At 36.9% G+C, this 23950-nt stretch overlaps 1 protein-coding gene across 2 annotated transcripts in view; it reads right to left on the bottom strand.

Moving 5' to 3' along the window:
• Window positions 1-18043: 18043 nt before the first annotated feature.
• The window catches only part of SMOC2 (SPARC related modular calcium binding 2), a 138883-nt gene continuing 132976 nt past the window's right edge, over window positions 18044-23950 (bottom strand). For both annotated transcript variants that reach the window (XM_039379561.1, XM_039379562.1), the window contains exons 12-13: window positions 22424-22467; window positions 18044-19666 (exon numbers count right to left, since the gene is read on the bottom strand). In XM_039379561.1, coding sequence (XP_039235495.1) covers window positions 19643-19666; window positions 22424-22467 — 68 coding nt within the window. In that variant the 3' untranslated portion in view covers window positions 18044-19642. The remainder of the gene's footprint in view (window positions 19667-22423; window positions 22468-23950) is intronic.

Genomic DNA, 23950 nt, shown 5'->3' with positions numbered 1-23950 from the left:
CCAACCCTTTTACCCCTTTTACCTTTTCCATATCAATTCTCCTAAATTCCATTAGAATATTTAGTCTTCTGTTACAGATAGGCCTATTCTGCTTAAGAACACTTGTACTCTGACCTAAACTGCAAGATACAGCCAAGAACTGGGTGCACATGTGCCCTTTGTGCTCCGAGGAAGATGAAGATGATGAAGAAAATGACCCCAGACCCAATTGCCAAGGGGTGGATTGGGGGTGGACCAGGGTAAAAGCCAGAGGGTGGAAAAACCTGGGATTGGACAAACAGTATTATAAATTGTAAGCACCTGAGGCAGAGGGGCACGTGCATTTTGTAACTTCTGTGCTTTGGAGGCATGATTAAATCCTTTTCTTATTTCACCTCTAATTAAATTGCTCTGGAGTTTTTTTCCTCAGCTCCTTAAGGCATCATTCAAAAGAGACAAGTTTTCTGCTTTAAACAATTTAGAAACTCAAATAAGTCTAACTTTTTTAAAGAAAAATTGTATTTCTTAGTAGATGCCTCCTTCTGCAGTGAAATTAAGTTCAGCTTTAAGGAATTATTTAATTAAAAAAACTGCTAAGGGTATTTGAAAAATTTATATTTTTTTCCACAAAGAGAAATTGTTTTCCATACTTTGTCCTCGTCCATGGTTTTTGTCTAATTGGAGTATTTTTAATTCTCTGATTATTCTGAAAAGGAAAGACTTTGAGCTTGCACAGAGACCAGAGTTTGAAGTGATCATGTTATCAATATTGTTGATTATTCAATTGATTAATCCCTTTTGGCACTAGTACAGGTTATTTGCCAGGGCCATAGCTTGAGATGGGGAGTCAGAGCACATCATATATGCCAGCAAGAAACACATTTTTATTGCATGAAGTTCCTAAGAGAGGGGACAAAAAATAGTTCCCAAAACCTTTCCTGAACATGCTGAGGCAGACTGAGATTCAAGGACATCCCACACAACTGAGTTTGTCTAGTCAACCATCCAGAGCTCAACTTTCAAACATCTTTTAGAGGTTTATGGGGAGTTAGACACAGGCAAGGGAAATAAGGCAGGTGGTGCAAATTAAAGAAGATTTGTAGGTACTCTGTCTACTCTGTGTTTGAATTAACTAAAACAAATTTCTAAACACTACAGAACAGCTGTGCAAAAAAATGAATTATATTAGCTATGAGAAAGTCCAGGATTTCCCCCTTTAGATGGATTCAGTACAGTATTTCTTGTTCATCCCATTAATTTTGCTGTTTGGGACTGTTATAAAATACAATGCACGTGCTAATACAGCATGTTTTTATTATTGATTTTTCTCTCAATGTCTCAATGCAATGTACAGTCATGACTTTATTATGTTTCTGCTCCCCCCACGAGACAGTATAAATGCAATCATCTCAGTGGTATAAAAGAATGGGCACAGAAAGCACCTTTGGACTAGTAAACATGTATTCAGAGGAGAAATCTGGACAGGGGGAGGAAGTTCATATTACTGATTACAGTAATGATGATAAGAAAACAACCCTCCACATAGGTTCTATGGGAATGTAAAAAAGGATGTGGTAGAAGAGACTTCTGCCAGATGTGGAAAGCAGAGAGAGGACAATGCTGGCTCATGGCAGGATGCCTGTTTTCCTCCTACCAGTTTTGAATGACTTCCAGAAAAAGAGTACACTATAGAATATTTCTCCCTTGAGTGCCTGTGCTCCTGACAAGTATGAAATATAGGCAGGAGGGCTTGGCTATATCTTCAGAATGTGAAGCAGAACTAGTCAAAAAGCTCAAGTGTGATCTTTCTGCTAGTAAAGGGGATTTTGTCCAACGGTTATCATGAAAAATTGCCTCGTTATATTTTTAAGGTCTCCAGCAGAAAAACAAACCAAATTGACTCACATAGACACCAAAAGTAGAAGTTGTTTTGGTTTGGTAGGATTGACTTTTTTTATTGTTTAGTTGTTCAGTAAAATGCTTGAGGGTTTTTTTCCCTATCTTGTACTTTATTTTTTCCTTCAGTGTGATTCCCCCTTTCTTGTGTTCTAATAGTTAAAACAAAAAAAGGAGAATAATTCTTTAGCGTCAGAAAGACTTTTTACATCACCTCCACTCCCAAAGAACTTCAGATCAGAAAAAAATGCTCCATTTTATTATTTGTAACGTTTCAAGCTGAGAAAAAACAACTCCCTAAGAAAGCAATGCTGTGACTAGAACAAGAGGAGACAGTTTGTCTGCTTCTTCGTAACATGAAGAGAGCTCTTATAGGCTACCGATGCTCTGTGCCGTTGCCTTGCAAGAGAGATGAGGAAAGTGACTGCAGCCTTCACCCCCTCTCACACTCCTGCCACCCATGGTGCAGAGTTAAGTTATGCATCTTCAAAAACAAAAGGTTCAGAGAGAGGGACAATAAATCTCTCTGAAGTTGTTCTTGTGGTGGTAGGTTGTTAGCTTACTGGCATTTGGCTTTGTTTAACAGCTTGGCATTCTACAAAAAAAAAAATCAGGCCTTTAACTTCAACTCTAACTTTATGTCTTCAAGTTTCCATATTTTCATCCAAGGCATTTAGAATGTACCCATTATTTTTGCAGATCACATAATCAGATAGTATTAATAATAATAATACCTAATTGGCTTTTTTTTTGGCTAGAGCATATTTCTCTAGTCCTAATTGTTATAATAAAATATAATATGTGTTGATTGTTACACAAGAATTAAAGAATCTTATTACTACAATGGAGTTTTGTTCCTGTTTAAGTATGAAATTACTTATTCTGACAAAAGTTTGTGGAGCTGGAGTTCAGTATTGTCCCAGTTAAAATAAACCTGCCAGAACTTCAGCAGAGAATTGTTTGCAAGTGACAGGCTTTTCTCCTTTGAGAACAAACATGAAGCAGTATTTGTCTCATACTCAAAGTCTGTATTCGGCTCCATACACATTTGGTTTCTATGATTATTGTACCAAACCCGAATCTGACTGAAGTGGAAATTGTCAATTTCTGTGCTAGATCTGAACCACAGGTCTCAGATTAGACTGGCTCTCTGTTCCTCATATATGTATATTGTATCCCCATAACAACATAAAAATTCTTTGCAGATTAGTAATAAAAAAACCACACTGTGCAGGAATACTTCTTTAAATGTGTCTTGGGAGAAGATCTGGTAGTTAGAGGCAAACACACAAGAGGAAAAGATTACTATCACTATAATACCAATGTAGATGGCATCATTCCTTTGAGAAAATACTATGCTCCTCATGGAACAAATGAAAAAAGGCTCCTGAGCAGTTAATTCATTGCATTTCTAAAATTTATCTTACAAAATTCCAAACAGAACAGCAACAGAAGAATCAGGGAAACTGTTCAAAACAAGATATGAAAGAAAATATGAAGATCTTAGAAAGAATCCTTTTGTTCAACAACAGTCTGTCCCATCAGAAGAAGGCTAGCACGAAATTTCTTGAAGCTTGTTTTGTCTGGGAAAGAATAATTGTAGTGTGTTCTCCATAGTCTGATTATGCTTTCAAATTAGTTTTCATGTTTTTACTGCTCCCTAAGCAAATCTATTTACAGAAATTAAGCAAACCACATACAAAATCTATAAATTAGAATTTGTCCAAGAATAAAGATTATGTTTTCTAGCTCCACTTAATTATTGAAGTGCAGGTAGGGAGGAAGTCAAAGTGGACAAAAGAAAGTCAGGCTTCCATTTTATGGTGTTGGACAAATTCCATGACTACTTATTCTTTCCTTCTATGCAGAATGTAGCTGTGATTTTCACTTAATTCTGCTGAGGTGCTGCAGAGCATAATTTGTTTCAAAATGCATTCAGATTTGCTGATGATATTGCAGAATGGCATGCATTGAACTTGGTTTGGAAGTGCACATAAATACATGCTTTCAGCTTGTTCTCAAGTGCCTTAAGACTGAGCAAAGACCGGAAGTGAGGTAGACCCACCTCCTGGCAGACTCCAGTTAAGTTGTGCCAGTTAATGTCATGTCTGAATGTGGTCAGATATGCAGAGACCTTTGGTACACTTGGCTAATCATATTACAAAATCATAAGAACAGCACCCTGCCTGTAATGCAGAATACACTCACCTTTTCCATGTTATGGGTTGATGAGCCATGCCATCAAATTTTGTTTGAGGTCTGGCCAGACACATCTAACACAGATAAACAGGTCTCACTGTGAACTAAAATCTCATTCTCCCTTTCCTCTGGGTCGATCTTGTTCCCCTTCTCTTACTCTTAAACCTGGAAGCTTTGTGGTATAAGTTTTCCTTAGTGTTCAGTGATGAAATGAAGCTTGGAAAAGAAAATGAGAGTCACAAGTAGGATTTATTTGTAGCAAGGAAACCACTTATTGACCAAGTCAAGTATTAAAGTTTGTTCCAAATTGTTATAAAATACTCACCTTTGGAGCCCAAATTGACACTTCCTTGTCCAGAAAGTCATTCTATGAATTGACTTGAAATTCCTAATTCTGTCTAGCTTCCTTTTCTTCTCAAGCAACTATGTTCTCGGATAGTCCTTACTGAAGGGACATTCATAAAGTGCAGACACCGTCATTTAAAGAAAATTACTTATTGTTATGTAGACGCTTCTCTTCACTGGAACAAACATATTGCTAGAGTGGATACCAGGCATAGGATCTGTCCTTAGTAGTCATGGAGGGTTGAGATTTTTTTCTTCACAAATAGAATTAGATACAGAAGAATGATCAGGCATTCAAATTAAACCTAAGGTAAGACTTAGCTGAACAGCAGAGTTCTGCTGTTTTCCAGAGAGTAGAAGACAATGGACCATTTCAAGTTAAAAAGTTTCTCATGTCACTGGCTCAGTACCTTTAACCAAAACTATAGTGGTATTGGTGATGTTTCTTATAATTTAGCTGAGCAGATTCCCTTCACTCTGGTTTGACAAACTTCTCATAAGCTATTAGGAAAGGTAACAGTGGCAGTGATCTTCTATATATCTTTTATAGTCTAAATGCTCACTGATTTTTCACACCTGTGGGGTGGTAGGAAAACAGTCATTTCCACCAGCTTAACAAGATTTAAGAAGAGATTTGTTATCTGGAACTGTTTACAGATTAGTATACCAGATGTAAACATGGAATCTGTTTGTGAGGTGCTATAGCTGAAGCACAAAAATGCTGCATCCAGCCAACTCCTTGATTAGTTGATTTCATAGTTAACACAAGCAGGACTAGAAACTAGATCTTACTCCTGCTGAAAGTAGTGAACCTTTTCTCTACTGAGCAAGATGAATAGTCCAAGATCAAGGCATTTAGCGCACAAGCTGAAACTCAGTTCTCTGCTTGGACAGGTAAAAGCTGTGTTTAAGCCCTCATTAAACCCTTATGGATTTTCATGAGATCAAAGTTGTTCATATACCTCCTGTCAGTCCTAAAATCCTTAAGCCTCAGACAGAGAATAATTTTGACTCTCCTGGGTGTAACACAGCATAAATTTGTAGATATGAGCCAGACACGGCTACATGAAATTTAGGAAAGTTAACCGTCTCATACTCCTCATGTAATTCACAGTGTTCTTCACAGCTTCTCAATAAAGTCCTGTGCCATGGCTCCACTGCTGTCATGGGAAGAGAATGGGATATTCCATCAAAGATCTGGATATAAGGATGTCCCTTCGGGTTATGTATATAGAAAGTACACATCTTTTACACACTCATGTTTGGAGTTTTAACACTGAAGAAACCCATACTAGTGAGAGTTTCTCTATTTTTAAGGGTAAAAAAAGAGAAACATGAATGTTCCAAAATAACCGTGTAATAATTTTGCAGATAGTGCATTGAACAGAGCAGGAATGCATGTTTTACTAACCTAAACTCATCACTGTATGTCAAAATGGGGAAAGAAAAGAGAAATACAGAAAAGATACTAGTTTTCTATTTTATTTTTCTTTTTTTGGTTGAAAGGTATCTTTCAACTAAATTGTGTAATTATATGTTAGTATTGGTTAGGAAAAATATGTAGGCACTTCAAAAGTATATGATTGCTCCTAGCCAGAGAAAAATAATAAAGTTTTACTTTAGAACAACATATTTCTTCCACCAGAGTTGCTAAGTAATCATTACAAACACCTCTGCAATGCTGGTTTTTTACTCTAATAAGATCCTAAGCAGTTTGAACCAAGTGAATTTTGAAGAACTGTTGTGTTACTGTTCCCCTACAGCACTAAAGTAAGCTCAAATATAATACACAAGCTAGTTCTCATTTATTAGCCTGTTTGAGAAATTGTACTTAATATTAATAAATGAAACAATAACCTAACCTAAACAGACTTCTGGTTTCATTTAACACAATAAAAATCATTTGTGAGCTAGTGATAGTGTATTTTATAGACACTGGCACACCAGCAGGAGGACAGATGCTTCATCTGGAGGAAAGCTTTGAAAGATGCTATTATCAGCATTCTCTGGCAAGCTGAGCTTTGATATTTTGCTATAAAATCAATCTGTGAATGTGATTTATGCTTTAGGACAAAGATTTCATATTTGTGGTGGTAGGCACCACAAGAGGAGATCTGTTTTTTTCAGAGTACTCAATCATGCCTTCATGTACAAACGGTTAGAGCATCAGAGCATGTTTTTAGACAGTTATTTTAAAGTGTCTAAGTCTGAAACTTTTTGTCCCTTCCTATGTGTTGTTACCCAGGACTCCTAAGCAAGTGTGATGTCTTTATGTGTATTTCTAATAAATTTTAACTCTCTAGACAATTTCAGAACAAAGGAGTGAGGATCTTCAAGATATTGTTCCCACAAGTCTATTGTATCTTATTAGATAACAGGAAATTAAATCATACATATCAAATCATCAGAAATCAATCCCCTCAATCCCCATCCACTGCTCATAGAGATTTTTTTTTTTTATGCCTGCTTCCAGCACTTACTTCTCTCTATGTCTATTTATATTAGCTTCATGAAACTTGTTTAAACTTCTCCATCAAATGTCAGGACCTCTTTGCATTTCTGGCAAATGCTTAAATAAGTTAATGTAACATGAGGGCTGAGATTCCCAGCTAGACACACTTGGGTGAGTCCAGATCTAGGCTCTCTACTGTTTGAACCTGCAAGACTTTCCCAAGAGTGTCTCGCGTAGAAAGTGCTTCAATAAATTTCTTTTTGGTTTGCTGAGTTTCATTGATAGGTAACTCTCAGTAGGATCAAGGGGAAGTTTGACTTCTTACAGACAGGAAGTAAGGGGACAAGCAAAGTTTCTTTGGCCAACTCAATTTCTGTAAGACAGTGGGCCCCAGGACAGTCTCTCAAAGCTTTCATCCCAACACAATTACATTTCATTGTGCAAAGACACATAAAATGAGAAACAGACTTAAGATTCACAGTAACAGTCAAAACAAGAGTGGCTAGTATTTTTTCCCCCACTTCTACTTTTTAATGAACAAGAAAGAAAAGCACCATTGGGCTTTGGTAACAACCAAATGGCTCAATGTTGTGCAAACTTTTAATCTTTATTTACTTTAAAGAGAGGATAGAACAAACTTGAAATCTAAAGTAGCATGCCGGAGATTAGATATTGTAGCCAGTGTTTCCTCTTGGAAAACAAGCATCAGTAAAGTTTGACAGATTAGAGTACTACAAGTTAATCTCAACTCTAATTAAATGTTATGTGGAACAGTTCTTTTAAATGAATGGCATTAAAGGTACTTCAACTTTCTTCCTCTGTATTGCACATCTATTTTGAAATTCACAAGCTGTGAAAGCTAAGAAGAGCCACATAATCCGCAGTCTGATTTCCTGTCACAGGCATCTATCTACATAGACCCTCACTCAGTCACTATTCCTTCAGGCTCAGAATTCTGTATGAGTCAGTGAATATCTTCAGGGATGCACCAACCATGATTTAAGAAGTGAAATTCTGTCCCCACAGAAGCACGTGGAAAGTCTTCCCCACATCCCACCTATATAATTACCAGCTAAACATTTGGATACGATGAACTTTCAGTGAATATGGAGAAAAATCACCTGAGGAACCTGGTGATATTTGCTTTGCACATCTCTGTGTTTGGGATCTGCAGTAATATTATTTGATGAAGCGGTTGGTCTCTAGAGCTCTGAGGAATTCTTCAATTCATTACATGTGACCAGAGACAGATTCAAAAGGACATACAAACACACTGTAATCCAGGCAATAAGCAGCACTGCTACAGATACCAAAACACAAACGAACAAATTTGCCAGGCTGTAATATCAGTTGCAAACTGGGAGAAATCAGATTTTCCAGTTGACCTCATTGCAGAACTGATTTTTTCCCAAGGTGCAAGAACAAGTATTAGCAGATGAAACTAAGTGGTAGTGGATTCATACGTAATATTATACATACTATCAATATTCTCTCACTACAGTGATAGTCTCAAACTGTGAACTGTATCTTCTGATGGTCCATGGACTGTTTCTAAGAAATCTGCAAAACATGGTCAAGAAAGATTTACTGATAGTACCTTGTATTTACTCAACAAGAGAAATCAACTCCTTTGAGAAAAAAGGTTAGGAACTACTCCTTTAGGAGTCTCTTATCCTGTTCCCTGCATTAGCAAATTGATAGGACAGTTGATTTCTGAAAGAGAAGACAAGCTGAGAAAAAAGAAAGAGTAATTGATGTTGTTCTAATAAAGACATTTCAAAAATAGTCCCATAAAAAGATTATGAAAAAATAGTATTTGTCCTAATAATGTTACAGTGAAATTAAATTTCATTCCCTATGTTTTCAGGAAAATTGGTACTGCCTGAATCCATATTTAAGTTACCAGCCTGATGAAGCGTATGGAATTGCTATCAAGTCACAAGTCTATAACATTTTTTGACACCTGCTGGTGCCAAGACATTTGACTCCAATCTAGTGAATGGCTTGTGTAATGTTGAAAGTGTTGGAATTAACTATATTATTTCCCATGCTTGGTGGCCCTAGTGACCAAGGTAGGTGGGAGTTTCTATACACTTTTGAAATACAGATTATAGCCTTAAATTAGAAGAACAATAGATTAACACTGAGGGTGCCAGTATGTTTCCCAGAGCAATAGAAATGGCAGGTGTAACTTCTAAACCTGCAAAGAAAATGCATTTTCACTGCAATGACTTGGCTTTACTTCTCTTTTTACATGTCTTGACTACACTCATAATACTGTTTGAAATAATTTCTAGTGTTTTGCACACCACTTCAGGTTTCACACCCCTTTGCAACCTGGAAAGTTACTGAGAATTTGCTGCTATACATCTTGTATTTCAGTTTTTACCAGACCACAAAAAGAGAATATAACTAAATATGAATCTTCTGTGTGATGCATGTGCTTGTCAGGCAGGCAACAAGACTTAGGTTAGTGATCCATTTTTGTTTTCTATCTTCTGGTGGCCAACAAGCTTTGTCAAACCTGACCAGAACTTTTGCACAGAACTATTCACCACAAACTTCACCATCACTCTATGCAGTCCATAAGCTTTATGGTAAGACTTCAGTCTCTCCGATTTGCTGAGAATTTAATTAAGTTTCTGTTTTCAGAGTAACTAACTAAATTAAACCTGTAAATCATTGTAAAACAATCCATATTAATTTTTTTTTTCAGAGTCAGTGCTCAAGACTTTCTAGAACATGTGCAATCCAGTTTGTGATGCAAATTACAGATTTGCCACGCTCCTGGAAGCAGATGTGTGAATAGTCTGGGCTGCCAAACTTGTTCTATTACTGAAAATAGGTTCTCAGAAGACTTGTACAAGGATGGTGAAACTCAACTAGCATATAATCATTGCATATAACTTCTGTGATTCTGTTTAGCAGGACAGATTTTATCCACTATTAGAAACAGTGCATAAAGCTAATTTCCTGATTAACTGCTAAATTTTATATTATGCACTTGTTCCTAACTCAACTTTCTTTAGATCCCTCACTGTAAAACCTATAATTTGCTGACTTTTCTCAATATGTGGACAATGTTTTTTTCCTTCTGATGATGGTCTAAACCATTACATCAGTACAGATGTCTGTATTACACATTAGGTACTTTGATCCCAGCTTCACCCATGAGAAAAAATAAAATTAAACTTAACAAAATATATCTGGTCCATAAAACCAGCATTGCCTTGTTCTTGAAATCCCTATCTTGGATTCATGCTACTCATTACTCAGAAAGTCAGCCAACGAGCATAGATATATTCCTTTGCATCTGGGGCTGACTATGCCCTTGTCTGAGGTCTTATTGTGAATTAAATTCGAACTATTGGTTGCCCTAACTTAGTCCTGGCAAACGATCATTTCTCCTCCCCACTCATGAAAGCCAACCCTTAAGCACTTCTGCAATTCAGAGTGTGTCCCATCTGTTTCATCTGTTTATTTATGCCTATACTTATTAAGCCTAATGGGAAGCCTGCTCTGAGCCAGGCACCATTTGTAGGAATGGCTCATGCTGGGGCTTGTCTGGAGTCTCACTCCGTGTCTGAGCCCACAAAGCCATGATCTGAAGGGATGGTGCTGGAGCCCTGCTTTGAAAGCACCACACTTAAACGTAGCACCTAACCAGATATGCATTTAGTCCATCTAGCAGCACCCTCCTGACAGGTTTTTAAGGCAAAGAGCATGAGAAACTCCACAGTGAATGGAGTATCAGAGCGTAACACACTCACTATGCTGTAGGCTGAGGTGGAAAGGGAAATGGCAGCAGCACTTTGCAAGCAGGTTAGCTCCCAGCCTGCACTCACTTCACTGGCAGCCCCGGGTTCCTGGGCATACTTTTATTTCAGAATATCTTAACTCACTTGTGAGAGCATTTGTATGTTGGCTTTCATAGGAACAGGATGTGATAAAGTGATGCTTCCATTACCCTCTCAAATCTGGCTTACTCTTTAAATCCACGCCGTGCTCATTAGAGTTCCAGGCTCTGATCCTGAATACTGCTTTAATGTTCCCAGGGAACCAGAGCACAGCTGGTCTGCACAATGTTTTAGAGAAAGGTAGGTTTCTTTATGTGGGAATAGAAATCTGCCTGAATGTTAGGTTGTCTGAATAAACAAAAGTTTTGCTATTAACTACAAGACTGTTTATTGGAGGCAATTCTCAAAGGCTATTAGACAGAGGACATTATCTTTATATGCAGAAACATCTGTACACATTTTCCTGTAGCAAACATATCCTACTTTGCTACCTATTAAGTATTGTTTTTCAAATCTGAGTCAAAAATTCACTAAACGGCAAGCTAACAAATAGTCCAAAAAGGCATTTTACAAGTTTCCACATGTAGTTTTGCCTTTGCACTTCCACTTCAATCATTTTCATTCCACTTCTTGCTGACTTTGAAACAAAGGCTGTCAGCCACATATATCTCTCATGATTTTATGATAGACTACAAACACAGAGGGTTTAGGACAAAAATAGTCAACTCCCTTATATTTACGGCAGACACTCAAACAATGCAGAACTCTTCTGTGAAATCCTGTAGCATGATGAAACCAAGTAGTAGATCAACATGGGCTGAATTTTGCTAATGGAAATGTGTGTAAATGATGACAAACTTTAATAAATTTCAGATACAATGAATTTCCTGGCAGAATTTAATTTTGCTTTTCCTAATGTTGCCTAAAACATAACCTAGATTTTAAGGCATCACTAAAATAGGTGATTTTTGGACTGTTTTCATTGTTTCTTATTTAAAAAGTAGTGATTAAGCAAATTATGATGAAAGATAATTATAATCTAAATTCACGAAGAGCAAAATGTGAAAATACCATCAGCAAAGCATTGCCACCAATATACTGATGTTGTATGATCTGTCCTCTTAGTTTTCTTTCAACTGTGTTTTCTATTGTCCAGAAGAAGATAACAACACTACACAGTACAGAGATCAACTGGTACAGATGTGGTGTTTCATGATGCAAAACACTGTTTCAAGCCCCAAAGGAAAAAACACAATAAAATAATAAAATAAAATACACACTAACAGTTGTAATTGACCAAAGTTGCTAAAGTACCCATTACTGACTTCTTTCCTGTGATAGGGCCTATATACCAACAATACAAACTAAAGCAAGACTTATCAGGGAAAATTAATCTGAAATTTACTGTTTCATTTCTATGGTTCAGGCTGTAATAAACAATTTCTTAAGCAAAATCCACCAAAAGTGATGCTGAAAATTAAAAGGAAGAAAGGGGGTGAGGGGACAGGGTATATGATGATTGAGTCTCTATGCTCTAGTATTCATTTGAACATTTAGCTTCTAATTAAAAGCAACGTTCAATGTTTCTGACTAAAAAGCCATAGCATTTGGACCATCTCTTTTCAAAGACATCTTACTTATAGTGCTGTCGTGATCCCTGTTTCTCACTGTGAAGACGACACTTAATCCTGGGAAATTGCATCTCATGGATTTCAGAAGAGAATGAAACTTTCTATATTAAAAAGTTAAAATGGAGCAGACGTACTAGAGTCTAAAGCAATCTTTCTGTCACTCCACCCTCTTCTCATCTGTGAACACTGAAAGTAACATGAAATCTGTGCCCATTGCCATTGTCTTCCATTTTTCAGTTGTACTGCCTGTTTAATGTGAAAGCCTTCCAGCCAGAAATCAATAGAGACTGGCTATGCTACCTACTGCTCAGACATAGGTTCTGTACAGTTAAAAGACTCTGGGCTTTAAGTGGTGCAGCAGATGCTGGTTGTAAGACAGGATTCTGGCCATACTTAGAGCCTCCTCTTCTTCACCTGGTCCTTTTTCCCCATCCTCCTCAAAGCTGTTTGTGGGCATGTAGCTGGGTGTCTCCCTTGATCCCAGCTGCACCAGCCTTCCCAGCCTCTCCCTAGAGCCCTCCCAGGCTATGCCAATTTGCTATTTGCATTAGGACACTGTGTGACTTGTTCCTCCACCTTCTTCACTGCACTGCTGAAAATCTGAAGTGTGAGACATTTCGTGTCATTAGCTATTTTCCAAGTAATTTTCCAGATGACTATTCAAAGCTAATTAAGTTAAACTTCTTGTCATCAGGTCATGGAAATATTTGGTACCATGATAGTACTTCTAATCTGAACCTGTGATATTTTCTGTGGGCTCCAAAATTTTCTTGAGCATCTTTCTTGCACTCTGTTTGTCTGCCTTTTCCTCTCTCACAGAGACACACACCTTTAAAGATTAAAGATTTTGAGAAATATTTAAATAATTAGCTTTTAGCCACCCCAAGATTGAACATAAAGGCAACCACAAAAAAAAAGAGGAGAAGCCAGAACTCTATTGTAATCCTTTGCCACCAATGTGTTGATTAAAGAAAATGTTAAACTGTAGGGTATCATCCAAGCCTGTAGAAGATCTACTGATACAATGAATGAAATAAAAAGCAAAAAAAAAAATTATCTGATTACCCTTTGCTTGCATCTTTACTGAATAAGAAAAACAAAAGGAAATTTATCTTTGTTGTGGTTCAGATTTCCTCATCCTGCTCAAATCTGCTCTTAATTTAGAAATATGCTGGTTTCCTCTTTCATATTTTCATTAAATGTTGCTCAGACATCCTGGATCTAAAGGAAGCCTTGAGATTGGCCATGAAAAAAATGTCTTTTAGAACAAAGCACTGGAGTCACTGTGATACTGAGGACCAAATTCAGACCTTGTGAATGGACAGGGAAACAATCCAAAGGCAATATGGACCTCTTGTACTGGTTAGAAAGTGATGCTGTGAGAGGAAGAGGAAATCTGCAGTCTCTGTTTCATCTGTGTCCCTTCTCTTCTTTTTCTCCCCTGGGCCTCTCTGACTTCTCCTCCTCATGGAGGCCTTATTGAACATTCTATTTCTTTCTATCTTTGCCATTTTTATCCTTGCTTTGTTTCCATTCCACCCATTTCTACCTGCTATTTCTCCTTCCTTACTTGTTCTCTCTCTTTGTCTGCTCCTCCTTCATTCCCACATCTGGCTTCAGCAAAGAGTTCTGACCATCTTCCTCAGTTCACCACTCTGTAGTGTCTCCATGATCCTCCTTTCACTTCTCTCTTCTCTCTCTTCCTTTGCTTAATTTTTTTTCTCCTCTCTTCTTTTTTTTTATTTTTTAATTATCCTTTTTAAAATTGCATATTCTTTTTTTTCACTTCAGCACCTCTTTTGTCCCATATTTTGTGTTGCAAAACATTTCTTGAAGCCTCTACAAAGCAGCAATGATGCAATTCAGGTTCCTGGGATAACAGCAAGAGACAAATAGAGAACAAACTTCCTTCCTCAATGCTGAGCATTCAACACAAAGAAATATGCTACAGAAGGAGAAGCACACCTCTCATCTGCAGAGCACTAAAGAATGGATGTGTGCAGGCACTGCTCCATCATATGGTGCTGAGCAGAAAGAGGAATTGGGCAGTGGGAGTTAACTGAGCACATGAAACCATTGAGAGGCCACAGTATTTCTCAAATGCCCTTCAGCTGAGACTGACATTGACTCTCAGTTGAAGCATGATGTTCTGTCACTCTGAGTATAGATTTGATGGAATAAGAAGCAAGTTCTTAAAGTTTGTCGTTTATGATACAGGGCAGGAATTTTCAGTGGAACACAGCCAACCAGGGCAAAAAATCTGAGCTATGGAGCAATATACTGTAATTTACAGTATCTCATCATGTGTCCTTTGTTCTGGGTCTTGGTCCCACTAGTATCACAGCCTGAGGGTCTCAGAAGACTGTACCTGAGCTGTGGATCAGGAAGACTACCTGGGAAACTGCACACCAACAGAGCTAGAGATGTTCCTTGGGTAGTAGTGAAAGTGGAGTGTGGTTCACATTGGCCTTTGGGTGAAATGAGATATGCTAGATTATTTTAGGTTTGAGGGTGTTTGCAATCAGACCCATGGCAGGCTTATTTTGCAAGTTGGAAAAAAAGTTTTTCCTTTATATTTCTGAGGGTCACTAATCCACACTTCTTCAACTGTACTGTATAGATACAAACTAATATAAGTACCCTTACCCATATTGAAGTTATCTTCATGTTTCTTGTACATACAGTGCTAAATCCATCAGTTCATCAAGCCCCAGTCCCGTTAAATGAAAATTTAGCATTTCTTTGCCTCATACAGGTATAGCAAGGCACTCAAAAACTCAAATGAAGCATGGTAAATTAATGTTTGGAGACCTGACTTCTTTTAAACAAAAATGATTTTTTTTTTTTTAAATTTGTGGAAAAGCAAGAATGCTGCTGCTTTTCAAAATATCTAATTTTGGGACAAAACTGGTGTTCAAATGTGCCTTTTCTGTGTTGACACTTCATGCTTGTTAGACAACGGAAAAGAAGTTTCAACATAAAAATAACCATCAAAAATCCTTTAAAAGTGAAGTTTCATGGAAAACCTCAATTACATGAGATTAGTCAGTCATGGTTTAGTGAAACAATGTTTCTCAATGGAAACTTCATTCACCACTTTTTTCATTTTTTTTTTCCTGATTGAATATAGGCATCTTCATGGATGTACTTCACATACTGAGTGGCCTTTGTAAATCTTTATAAACTGGGTTTTTTTGCTTAATAAAAACTTACAGCTGTCCACCTGGAATCTCATAGACTGTGCTGATCATTTATGAGTGATTTTCTTCTACCCATTTAGACATGAATGGATTCCATTCCTGTGCAGAGAAGGATTCTGTATTTGATATGAAGCAAGCAATCCTATGCATTGAATTGATGATGAGTAAAGAGAGTACCTAGGGAAATGATGACTCAGATGACTCTATTTTATGGAAGATCATACACATGCACAGAATGGACTCTCATTTCACTATCTTCCCTTCCAAAAAGCTTTGTATACCATCAGTGAGAGGACACAGTGCTTGATGAAAAAGGGAAAGTGGACGTATATACATACACTTCTATTGTTAACCTAGATAAAAATAGAATTGTCTTCCCCTTATCCCCCTCATTGGATGTTCTAGAGAAATGTGTTTTTCTGAATGCTTTCTACCTGAGTTTTTGATTAAAGAAAAAAAATACAATGTATTATTTATACCTTTTAAACAAAGGGCATATTTTCACTTATAAAACTTGAACTGGAACAATTAAATGGGACAAGAGTACGGTTTGTATCAATAATTTATTACAATCATTCTAATGTTTAAGACATCATTAAACTTAGATGGTTCCGATTTAATGTCGAAGTAATTACCCCAAAATTACATCAATTTGCCATCCTAAAGAAACAAAACTAATAAACGTTTCACTTATTGTACTAAAGACTCTTCCCATTAGTTTCTATAACTTAGCTATGTAATACACTAGTGTAAATATTTAAAAGGGACAACTGTGTTATCTTTGTGAGCAAAGATTTCTTAACTTCCATTAATCCATCTTTTATTACTACTATAAAAGGAAAATATTAGTTAAATATATCAAATCTTGGACACAATTAAATGTTTTTAATGATTTAATTTATATTTTTGTTTTCCTTCCAGCTTTCTAGAAATGCCTCCTTTCTCCATAGCTTATGGCACTTGAGTAGGGCAAAAGCCTGGTTCATATAAAAAAACTACAGTGTATTCCTCTATTTATATGCAGTGAGTATTGTTAAAGTCTTCTGTCTTTCACTCTTTTAATATCTGAAATGACATCAGCAAGAAAAATTTTCATTCAGAGCCATCATCTAGGTCCCAGTTCTACAAAATGAGTATCTGAAAGCTAGGCATTTTGTTAGACTGGGAGAAGACTGAGAATTAAGTAGTTTTGGTAAAACTTGAACTATGAAATTGGCCTATATTTGGGGATGGAAACAAAATGAGAAAGTTTTTCAAAGTGTTGACAAAACACAGAACATTTCTCGCTGTGTGGCCTGTTAACTAATGGATGTTGCAACAGGCTGGACAAATCACTGAATAAATACATATTTTTCAAACCTTATAGTCTTCTATTTACAACCTTATAAAAGCTCTAAACAAATATGCTCAGCAATAGCTGGAACTAGAACAAATATTGGTCAATGAGAACCAGAATATAATTTGTGTTTTCAATAAGAACATAATTAAAATTGAAACTAAACTGTTGCACATGGAACAGGATAAAAACTAGAACTAATTAATTACTGTGTAACTAAATAAACACTGGTACTGCAGTGTGAGCCTAAAGGCCTATTCACATGGATTCCTTTTTCGTATCAAGGCCATGCTTGGTTACAACTAGAAAACCAAAATTTATGCAAGTTTAACTTTCCTGTGGATATATGGAAGATACAGGAACCCAAGGTGAATTTAGCAGGCTTTCAAGTGTGATCTCATCAGGGGTATGGCCTCTAACTGGAACTATGAGAATCAGTACTACTTATATTCAAGTGGTGTAATTGCTGGTAATTGAAATAAACTATAAAAGTGATGAGACAGAAATACATACGAAAAGGAAACACCTCATGTTTCAGTCATTGTAGAGTTATTAAATGACTCTGTGCTATAGAAGTCTTTGAATACCTAAGAGTGCCTTTAGCATTTATCTGTGTTTCCATCAGTATTTGAGGCTACTCATTATATAATCACATGGCTAGTCCAAATCTGCCACCCCACCCACCCTCTTAGTGTAAATGGGGTGCATTTTCAAACCATGAACATGGCAAAATATTTGGTAACCTACATTTATATTGTCTCCAAAGGCCACAGTGGTGGAATTAGATTCTTCTTACAAAATGCTGCTGTTAACCATACTGTGACCACCTAACCAGGTGCTGAGAATTCTCAGGGTTTGCCTCTCTCTCACTGTTTCAAGCCAGGCTGAATGTTGCCCAGCAGCTCACAGTCTCATCAAGGGGAAGGTGTCATCTCTCACTTTGCTGAGAAAAGGCAAGAGGCTAAACTGAAGCTATATGGAGACAGTACCATCAAAGGGTATGGCCTCAAAATTACTATTTTGAGAAAGCAATGGTATGAATAAGGCATGAAGAGAATTCCACAAAGGGACAAAGAAAGAAAAGAAGATTGACACAATGTACACTCAGGAGGTTTCTTGTAAACTCGATGCAGTGGTGAAGTCACCACTGCGTGTATTTGTTTCCCAACAGGGCTCGCTACGTTGCAAAATAAAAATCACCAGCATAGTTTGATAGCATACTGACCTTTAATCTATAAAGAAGCTTAAATTCAAAGTTTAACAGTATCAAAGAATAACAAATACGTTTTAAAACAAAAATACAAGATAACACACAGGTGCATCTTGGTTTCTCCTGCTGCCAAAGCTTAAAGTACATAATTTCTGGGGTACGATTCCATTTCTTACAGTGTTTCCTGTCACTTCAGTATATGTCGTAATTGCAATGAAACATTTTTATTAGCAAAAAAAAAAAGCTTCAGCAGGTACAAGTTCAAGCCAGGGTGCTATTATGATTAGCTAGTCACATGTGAGATCCCATACATTGTTTAAACAAACCAGAATGAAATCGCTGCTTGTTGCAACATTCCTGCCTTCCCTTGTCAGCTCTTAGATGCCAGCAGTCCTTCTACCACTGCATTGATCAATTCAGCTACTTGTAACTCACAATTGTTCAAAAGCAGTGCTTTTTTTCACTTGGGTACCCTACCCTAAATTTATATCTGCCAGTTCTTATTCCCCTCAGACACGAATACAAAAAAAAAAAAGCATCAGGGGGAAAAAATGACAGAGAAGGTATGAGAACTTGTGAGAACTTCTTTCAGACAGCAAGGAAAAAGTCTCAGGCAGGGGTGATGTGAGTAGCCCCTCCTGAGGGTAACTGCTGTTCAGCTTTACCTCTAGTGGACCCTGAGGCAAGCTAAAGACTTGATAGGGTGTAGGGTGAAAAAAGGTCGAACCATCTGCTTGACATTCCCCATCTCTATAGCAAGATTTAAATTCTGACCCATATAAACTCTGCAGCTGCTTTGCACTGACCACAGAAACATGCTTTTAGGCCCATGCTGAACCAGACAGGAGTGACATTACAATCCAATCCACTTTACTCCTTTTTGATTTGCTGTACTAATAACCCAAGTGAAAGCAAACAGGAGAAAAATCCTACTAAAATTTATAATAAAAGGAATTTTAAAAATGGATAAAAGGATACATTTTTCTATAAACATCCCAAGTAGAATAACTGGTTTTTTTAATCCATTAGTGGTAGTATTCTCATTGCATGATGTTTGGAAAGCCTAATAATTACAATAAAAACAAAACAAAATAAAATATTGCCACTGATGAAAAAACTGCAAAACTAAGTAAACAGCAATTTACATAATTCTCTCAGTCCTACAAACCTGACATTTTCAACACTGCTTGGAAAAAATTGAGAATACAGTAGACTTTTCAGCATAACTCTACTTAAATGACATTTTTAAGAAAAATGAGGCATACTATCGAAATCAAAATACATAGAATCAGGTTTCTATGCTACTTTTTACCAAAAAGTTATTTTCTAAAAAATGATTTAAATGCAAACTTTTACATCTCCAACATGTTTTACATATTTCAGACAACAAAAGAATACACATACATTGTATGTGATAATTTTTCAAAACTAGTCATTACATTTTCACAGATTAAAAAAAAGTCTGCTTAAATATTTCATTTCTACAAAGTGAATTTACATTTTTAAGTACAAAGTGCAAATACTACAGTTGTTTTTATTGCCTTTTGGTGAGGAAATCTCCCACATGTCAGAGATCTGCCTTGGATCGGTAAGGTGTTCACCCTTGCTTCTTAGAAACTTGCTGAAAGAAGTTGGAAAAATTTGTGTCATTAATGATATTTTTCGTTAATACAGTATAACTATCTATCTCTATTTCTCAACAGTGTCCACATGACGCTATCAGAAGGCGAGTTCTGCACAAATATATATGGGGAATAAAAAAAAATCCCTTCCCTTCATGGCATCTATGAGCAAGGGTATGAGCAACATCTTTACTATTTCTTACCTATGGTCCCTTTAAATCTATTACTGTTGAACACACAGTTTTAGCAACTGCCTGGGCAAGTCCCTGGTTCAATATACCTTTCTAGAGCATGTGATGTATAAGGAATGGGCTGCTGGCCAAAGTCTCCTGAACAACCTATAGTTTCCTTGTAAACTTTTTGCTAGGCTGCAAAACACCCTCTGGGTCTCACTGACAGTGTGTGTGCATGTATGTGTATGTTTGTTGCACAGGGCGGAGCTGAGCAAGGGAAACATACCTGGCCACTACCTTAGTTCTGTCAGACCCATCACGTTGTTCTTTTGGAACAACCCCAGCTGATATTTAGTTAGCATATTAGTATATGTTTCTCTATCTGCTTTCTTTCAGTAAGCTTGTATGTGCCTGTACGCACACAGATGTGCATATAGCGAAAAAATATATTCAGGAATACACCCCTAAGCACACATAAGCATATATATAACTAAACTGCTGCAATAAACTAGTAGAAAATGAGCTTTTGAGTGTGTGTCTCCTGAGTGGTGCAAATCTTATCATGCCCTCAGATGGGTGGTTTCCTTTGAGTGGCTCCTATGTTCTTCAATAACTTCTTTTCAAGTGAGAACTTCTGTGATGAAAACTACCTTCTGCATTTGCAGACGTGTATTGTTCAAGTATGAAACTGCCAACAGATGGTTTGCTTAGCCAGCCTTAATTTAAGGCTATCATTTGTCAGCAACAGCTCTTAAAACAATTGATCCCGAGTCAGCAAAATTATTGGTCAAAATTAAAAACCGTAGCTGTTCTAAGGATACTTTTATTACAGATTCTGCAGCTCAGGATCAGATTACAAGAAAGGGGAGAGGGCTTGTCATGCTTCAAGTGAAATGCACGTGTGCCAGTAATATAATTAAAATAACCCCTTTGCATGTTTTTGAGTTCCGACAGGATAATAGTTTTCAGGCTGCCTTGTTTAAAGGCATAAGTAATTTGTGGGGAAAGCTGGAAAAATTAAGACCACAAATATTTGTTTAAACAAACAGAAACTTATCACATCCTTGTAGCTGTGAGAATATTTTATATTCCATCAAAGTTTTGTAGGAGGTCTCTGGTAAAACCCACAACCAATGTTGAGCTTGCCTTAGGAAGTGTGAACCTAACATCAAACAAATGAGATGAAAAATGGAACAAACTGATGAGCAACGATGAGAGGAAGATTTCTCTTGGCTTGTGGGGAGGTTCACCTTGAGTTTAATTTCTAACAAACTAATCTAGCTTTACAATAGATGGGACAACATTTACCACAACTATGGTTTTGGGATATTTTTAGCCAAGTTCCTATTTTTACGGGTGCAGGATTACCTGAGCTGTTCTTATAATATGTTTACATGAGTGTTTTTTAAACCAGTTCATAATTTACTGATGCTTTTGTGGGAATTAATAATTCAATTCCTCTAACTAATACAATGGTGAGGTAAGAACAGTGTGAAGATGACTCTTTTACTAGACCATTCAAATAACTTGCAAGTCTTTCTTCAGAACCATGCAAAAGTACTAGGAAGGTATGTCTATGTAGCCCAGAAAATTGAATCTTTAGAATTAATGATTCTAAAAATAGACATATACAAATGAGAAACCCATTTTTAACCTATTTTCCTGAACTTTCACTTCAGTCCCTCCTTTTCAAAATGTACCTGTCCTTCATTTAAAAACTCCACTTTTGTGACTTTTGCAGCTCTGAATGCCTTGACTAGCCAAACCTCCACGGATGACATACACTGGTGTTATTTCAAAAAACACAATCAAGTATTTGCAGAAAATTGATACAAACCCAAATCACAGATTATGTTGTCAGGGCATCCGACATTTTATTTGCTCCAATCATTCTGCAGATCAAGCCAATTTTAGTTTAAATGTACACTAGCAGACTGATAAAAATCCTAGTTCTTCAGCATTCTTTTGCTCAGGTAGCAAAGGCATTTGAAAGTGACAGCTCTTTTCTCTGCCCTAAGATTTTAAAAGGTGTTTAAAGCCACCATTTAGTAATTCGGTGGGGTTTGTGAAATGTACAGATTTTCACAGGGCATGCGAAATCCACGGCTTTGTTCACAAATAGTAATTTCAGTGAATGTAAGTTTGTGTCTACAGTGTGACACAAAGAAAAATTGACAAAATTCAGTTAAAGCAAAAGATAAATGGAGATAAAGCAGTGCACTTTTAAAAGTGTATTGGAATGCTGTCATTCAGGAATGGAGAAGACTCACGAGGGCTCAGTTACAGTCATCAAATTATCATAACCTATATGTCAACTTACACTTTCCTAGGAGCTTTCAAATGCAAGCCTAATCCACTGTGCACGTTATGTACATTTACTTGCACCTGGAATTGACTGATTCAGCTTTCCCCGGGTAGAACTTAAGCCAAAATTTGTTAATTGGGATGCTGGTCTACATTTTTCTGGCAAGTCTGCAGAATAGCAGATTAATGTAGTTTGAAGCTGAAATGCTAACTGCTAAAACCCCAAGAAAGTCAGCTGGTCAAGGTAGAAATGGAGATCTTTCTCTCCCCAGTACTCACCTGCCTGCTGGATGAAGTGCTCTCAGTGTTGGTTTTAGGAGCCGCTAAAGGAGGGAAAATAAAACATTATAAGTGTGGTTTGCAAGTTGTATGCAACATCCCCAAGAACTTAAGATCTCATTATGAAAAGGTATTTTTTAAGAGTAGCTTTCAATAAATGAAATAAAATATTTCAGATCTTTCATTGAAATGTCCACCTTTTTCTTTCCTCATACAGGTGTTGCTTCTTTCATGGAGTTATATGAAAGTTAAATGACAACATCTCTTGCCAGCTAATATGTGACATTTGCTTAGGAGATTGCATCCAGTCATTGCTGAGCATTTCAAACTTGTTAAATCTTTAGTAGTAAATACAGTCTATTATCCCTGGTGAGAAAGAAGTGTTGACAAGCAGACTGTCTGGAAAGCATTCATTTTGCTTAAAGATAGTGTAAAGAAACAGTTCTATAAGCCAAAGACATTGTTCATATTTAAACTGTAAAACTACAAGATTATCACTGGGTTTTTTTTAAGTTTCTTAGTGTTAAAGTCCAAGACAGTACTCAAAATGGGGAAAAAAAATCCAATAAGCTTCATGAATCTGTTGGCCCATTCAACTTCACAAGCAAATTTGAGAGGCTAAGGAGGAGCTCGCACTTTTGGTTTTCCATGTCAGTTTGCGAGTCAATCAAGCTGTAGTGGGACAAGGGGGAACAAAACTGGACCTTGAGAAATACTGCAGCAACTAGTACTCCACTCAGAAAGCATGCTTTGCAACTGTATGGTTTTTATATTGCTTCAAATGGTTCTCATACCGGACACCTGGGATTCAAACAAAATGAACCACCTCCTTGTCTGAGCTCTCACACCTCAGAAAATGAGGGTCTCATCTTTTCCTAGAAATGTAACTGTAGCTGCAGTGAAGTACCAGTTGATTTCTTTTTGTGCAAGTGAAAGGATTATCAGAAAGGAAATTTTAATTATCGAGTAAGGAGAAACAAAACAGAATAATGATATTCCAACAACAGTAATTTTTATTGTCTTGTCCTTAAAACAATGTATTTCCAGTAAAGCAACCCAATGATTTTTAGAACTTTTTTCCAACTGAATGCCATTAGTTTTTCAATGTCAAAGTTCTGAGATATTATTTTATTCCAAAGTTGAATGTCCTCATTATTGAATGGATTTTTTTGGAGAAGATCTGTTAAAAAACTCCTGTTATAGTGAACATAATTTTTACTTGAGCCAAATCTCTGTGTAATCTTTATATGATTTCATGCATCTTACAACTTTCCTTTCCAAAACAAGCAAAAACAAACCTCAAAAATCTTTGAGGTTTTTTTCGCTGGAATGTGCACCGAAAAGACTGGGGTTTGCCTTCAGTCTTGCTATGACTTTCCTTTACCTTCTGGGCAGTGATTTTGGGCCCAAATTTTATTTAAAATTAGCCCAAGGAGTGCCTGTTGCAGCAGGACAGAAGCATTTTACTTTCCACATTTTTAGCATAAAGATAACAAGAGTCATTCACTTCATATGCATTTTTTTAAC

This window comes from Pipra filicauda, unplaced genomic scaffold (assembly GCF_003945595.2).
Source record: "Pipra filicauda isolate LSUMZ 115617 unplaced genomic scaffold, ASM394559v2 scaffold16_size7369187_pilon, whole genome shotgun sequence".
Classification (NCBI taxonomy): domain Eukaryota; kingdom Metazoa; phylum Chordata; class Aves; order Passeriformes; family Pipridae; genus Pipra; species Pipra filicauda.
This window is presented reverse-complemented; position numbering and strand designations above follow the sequence as displayed.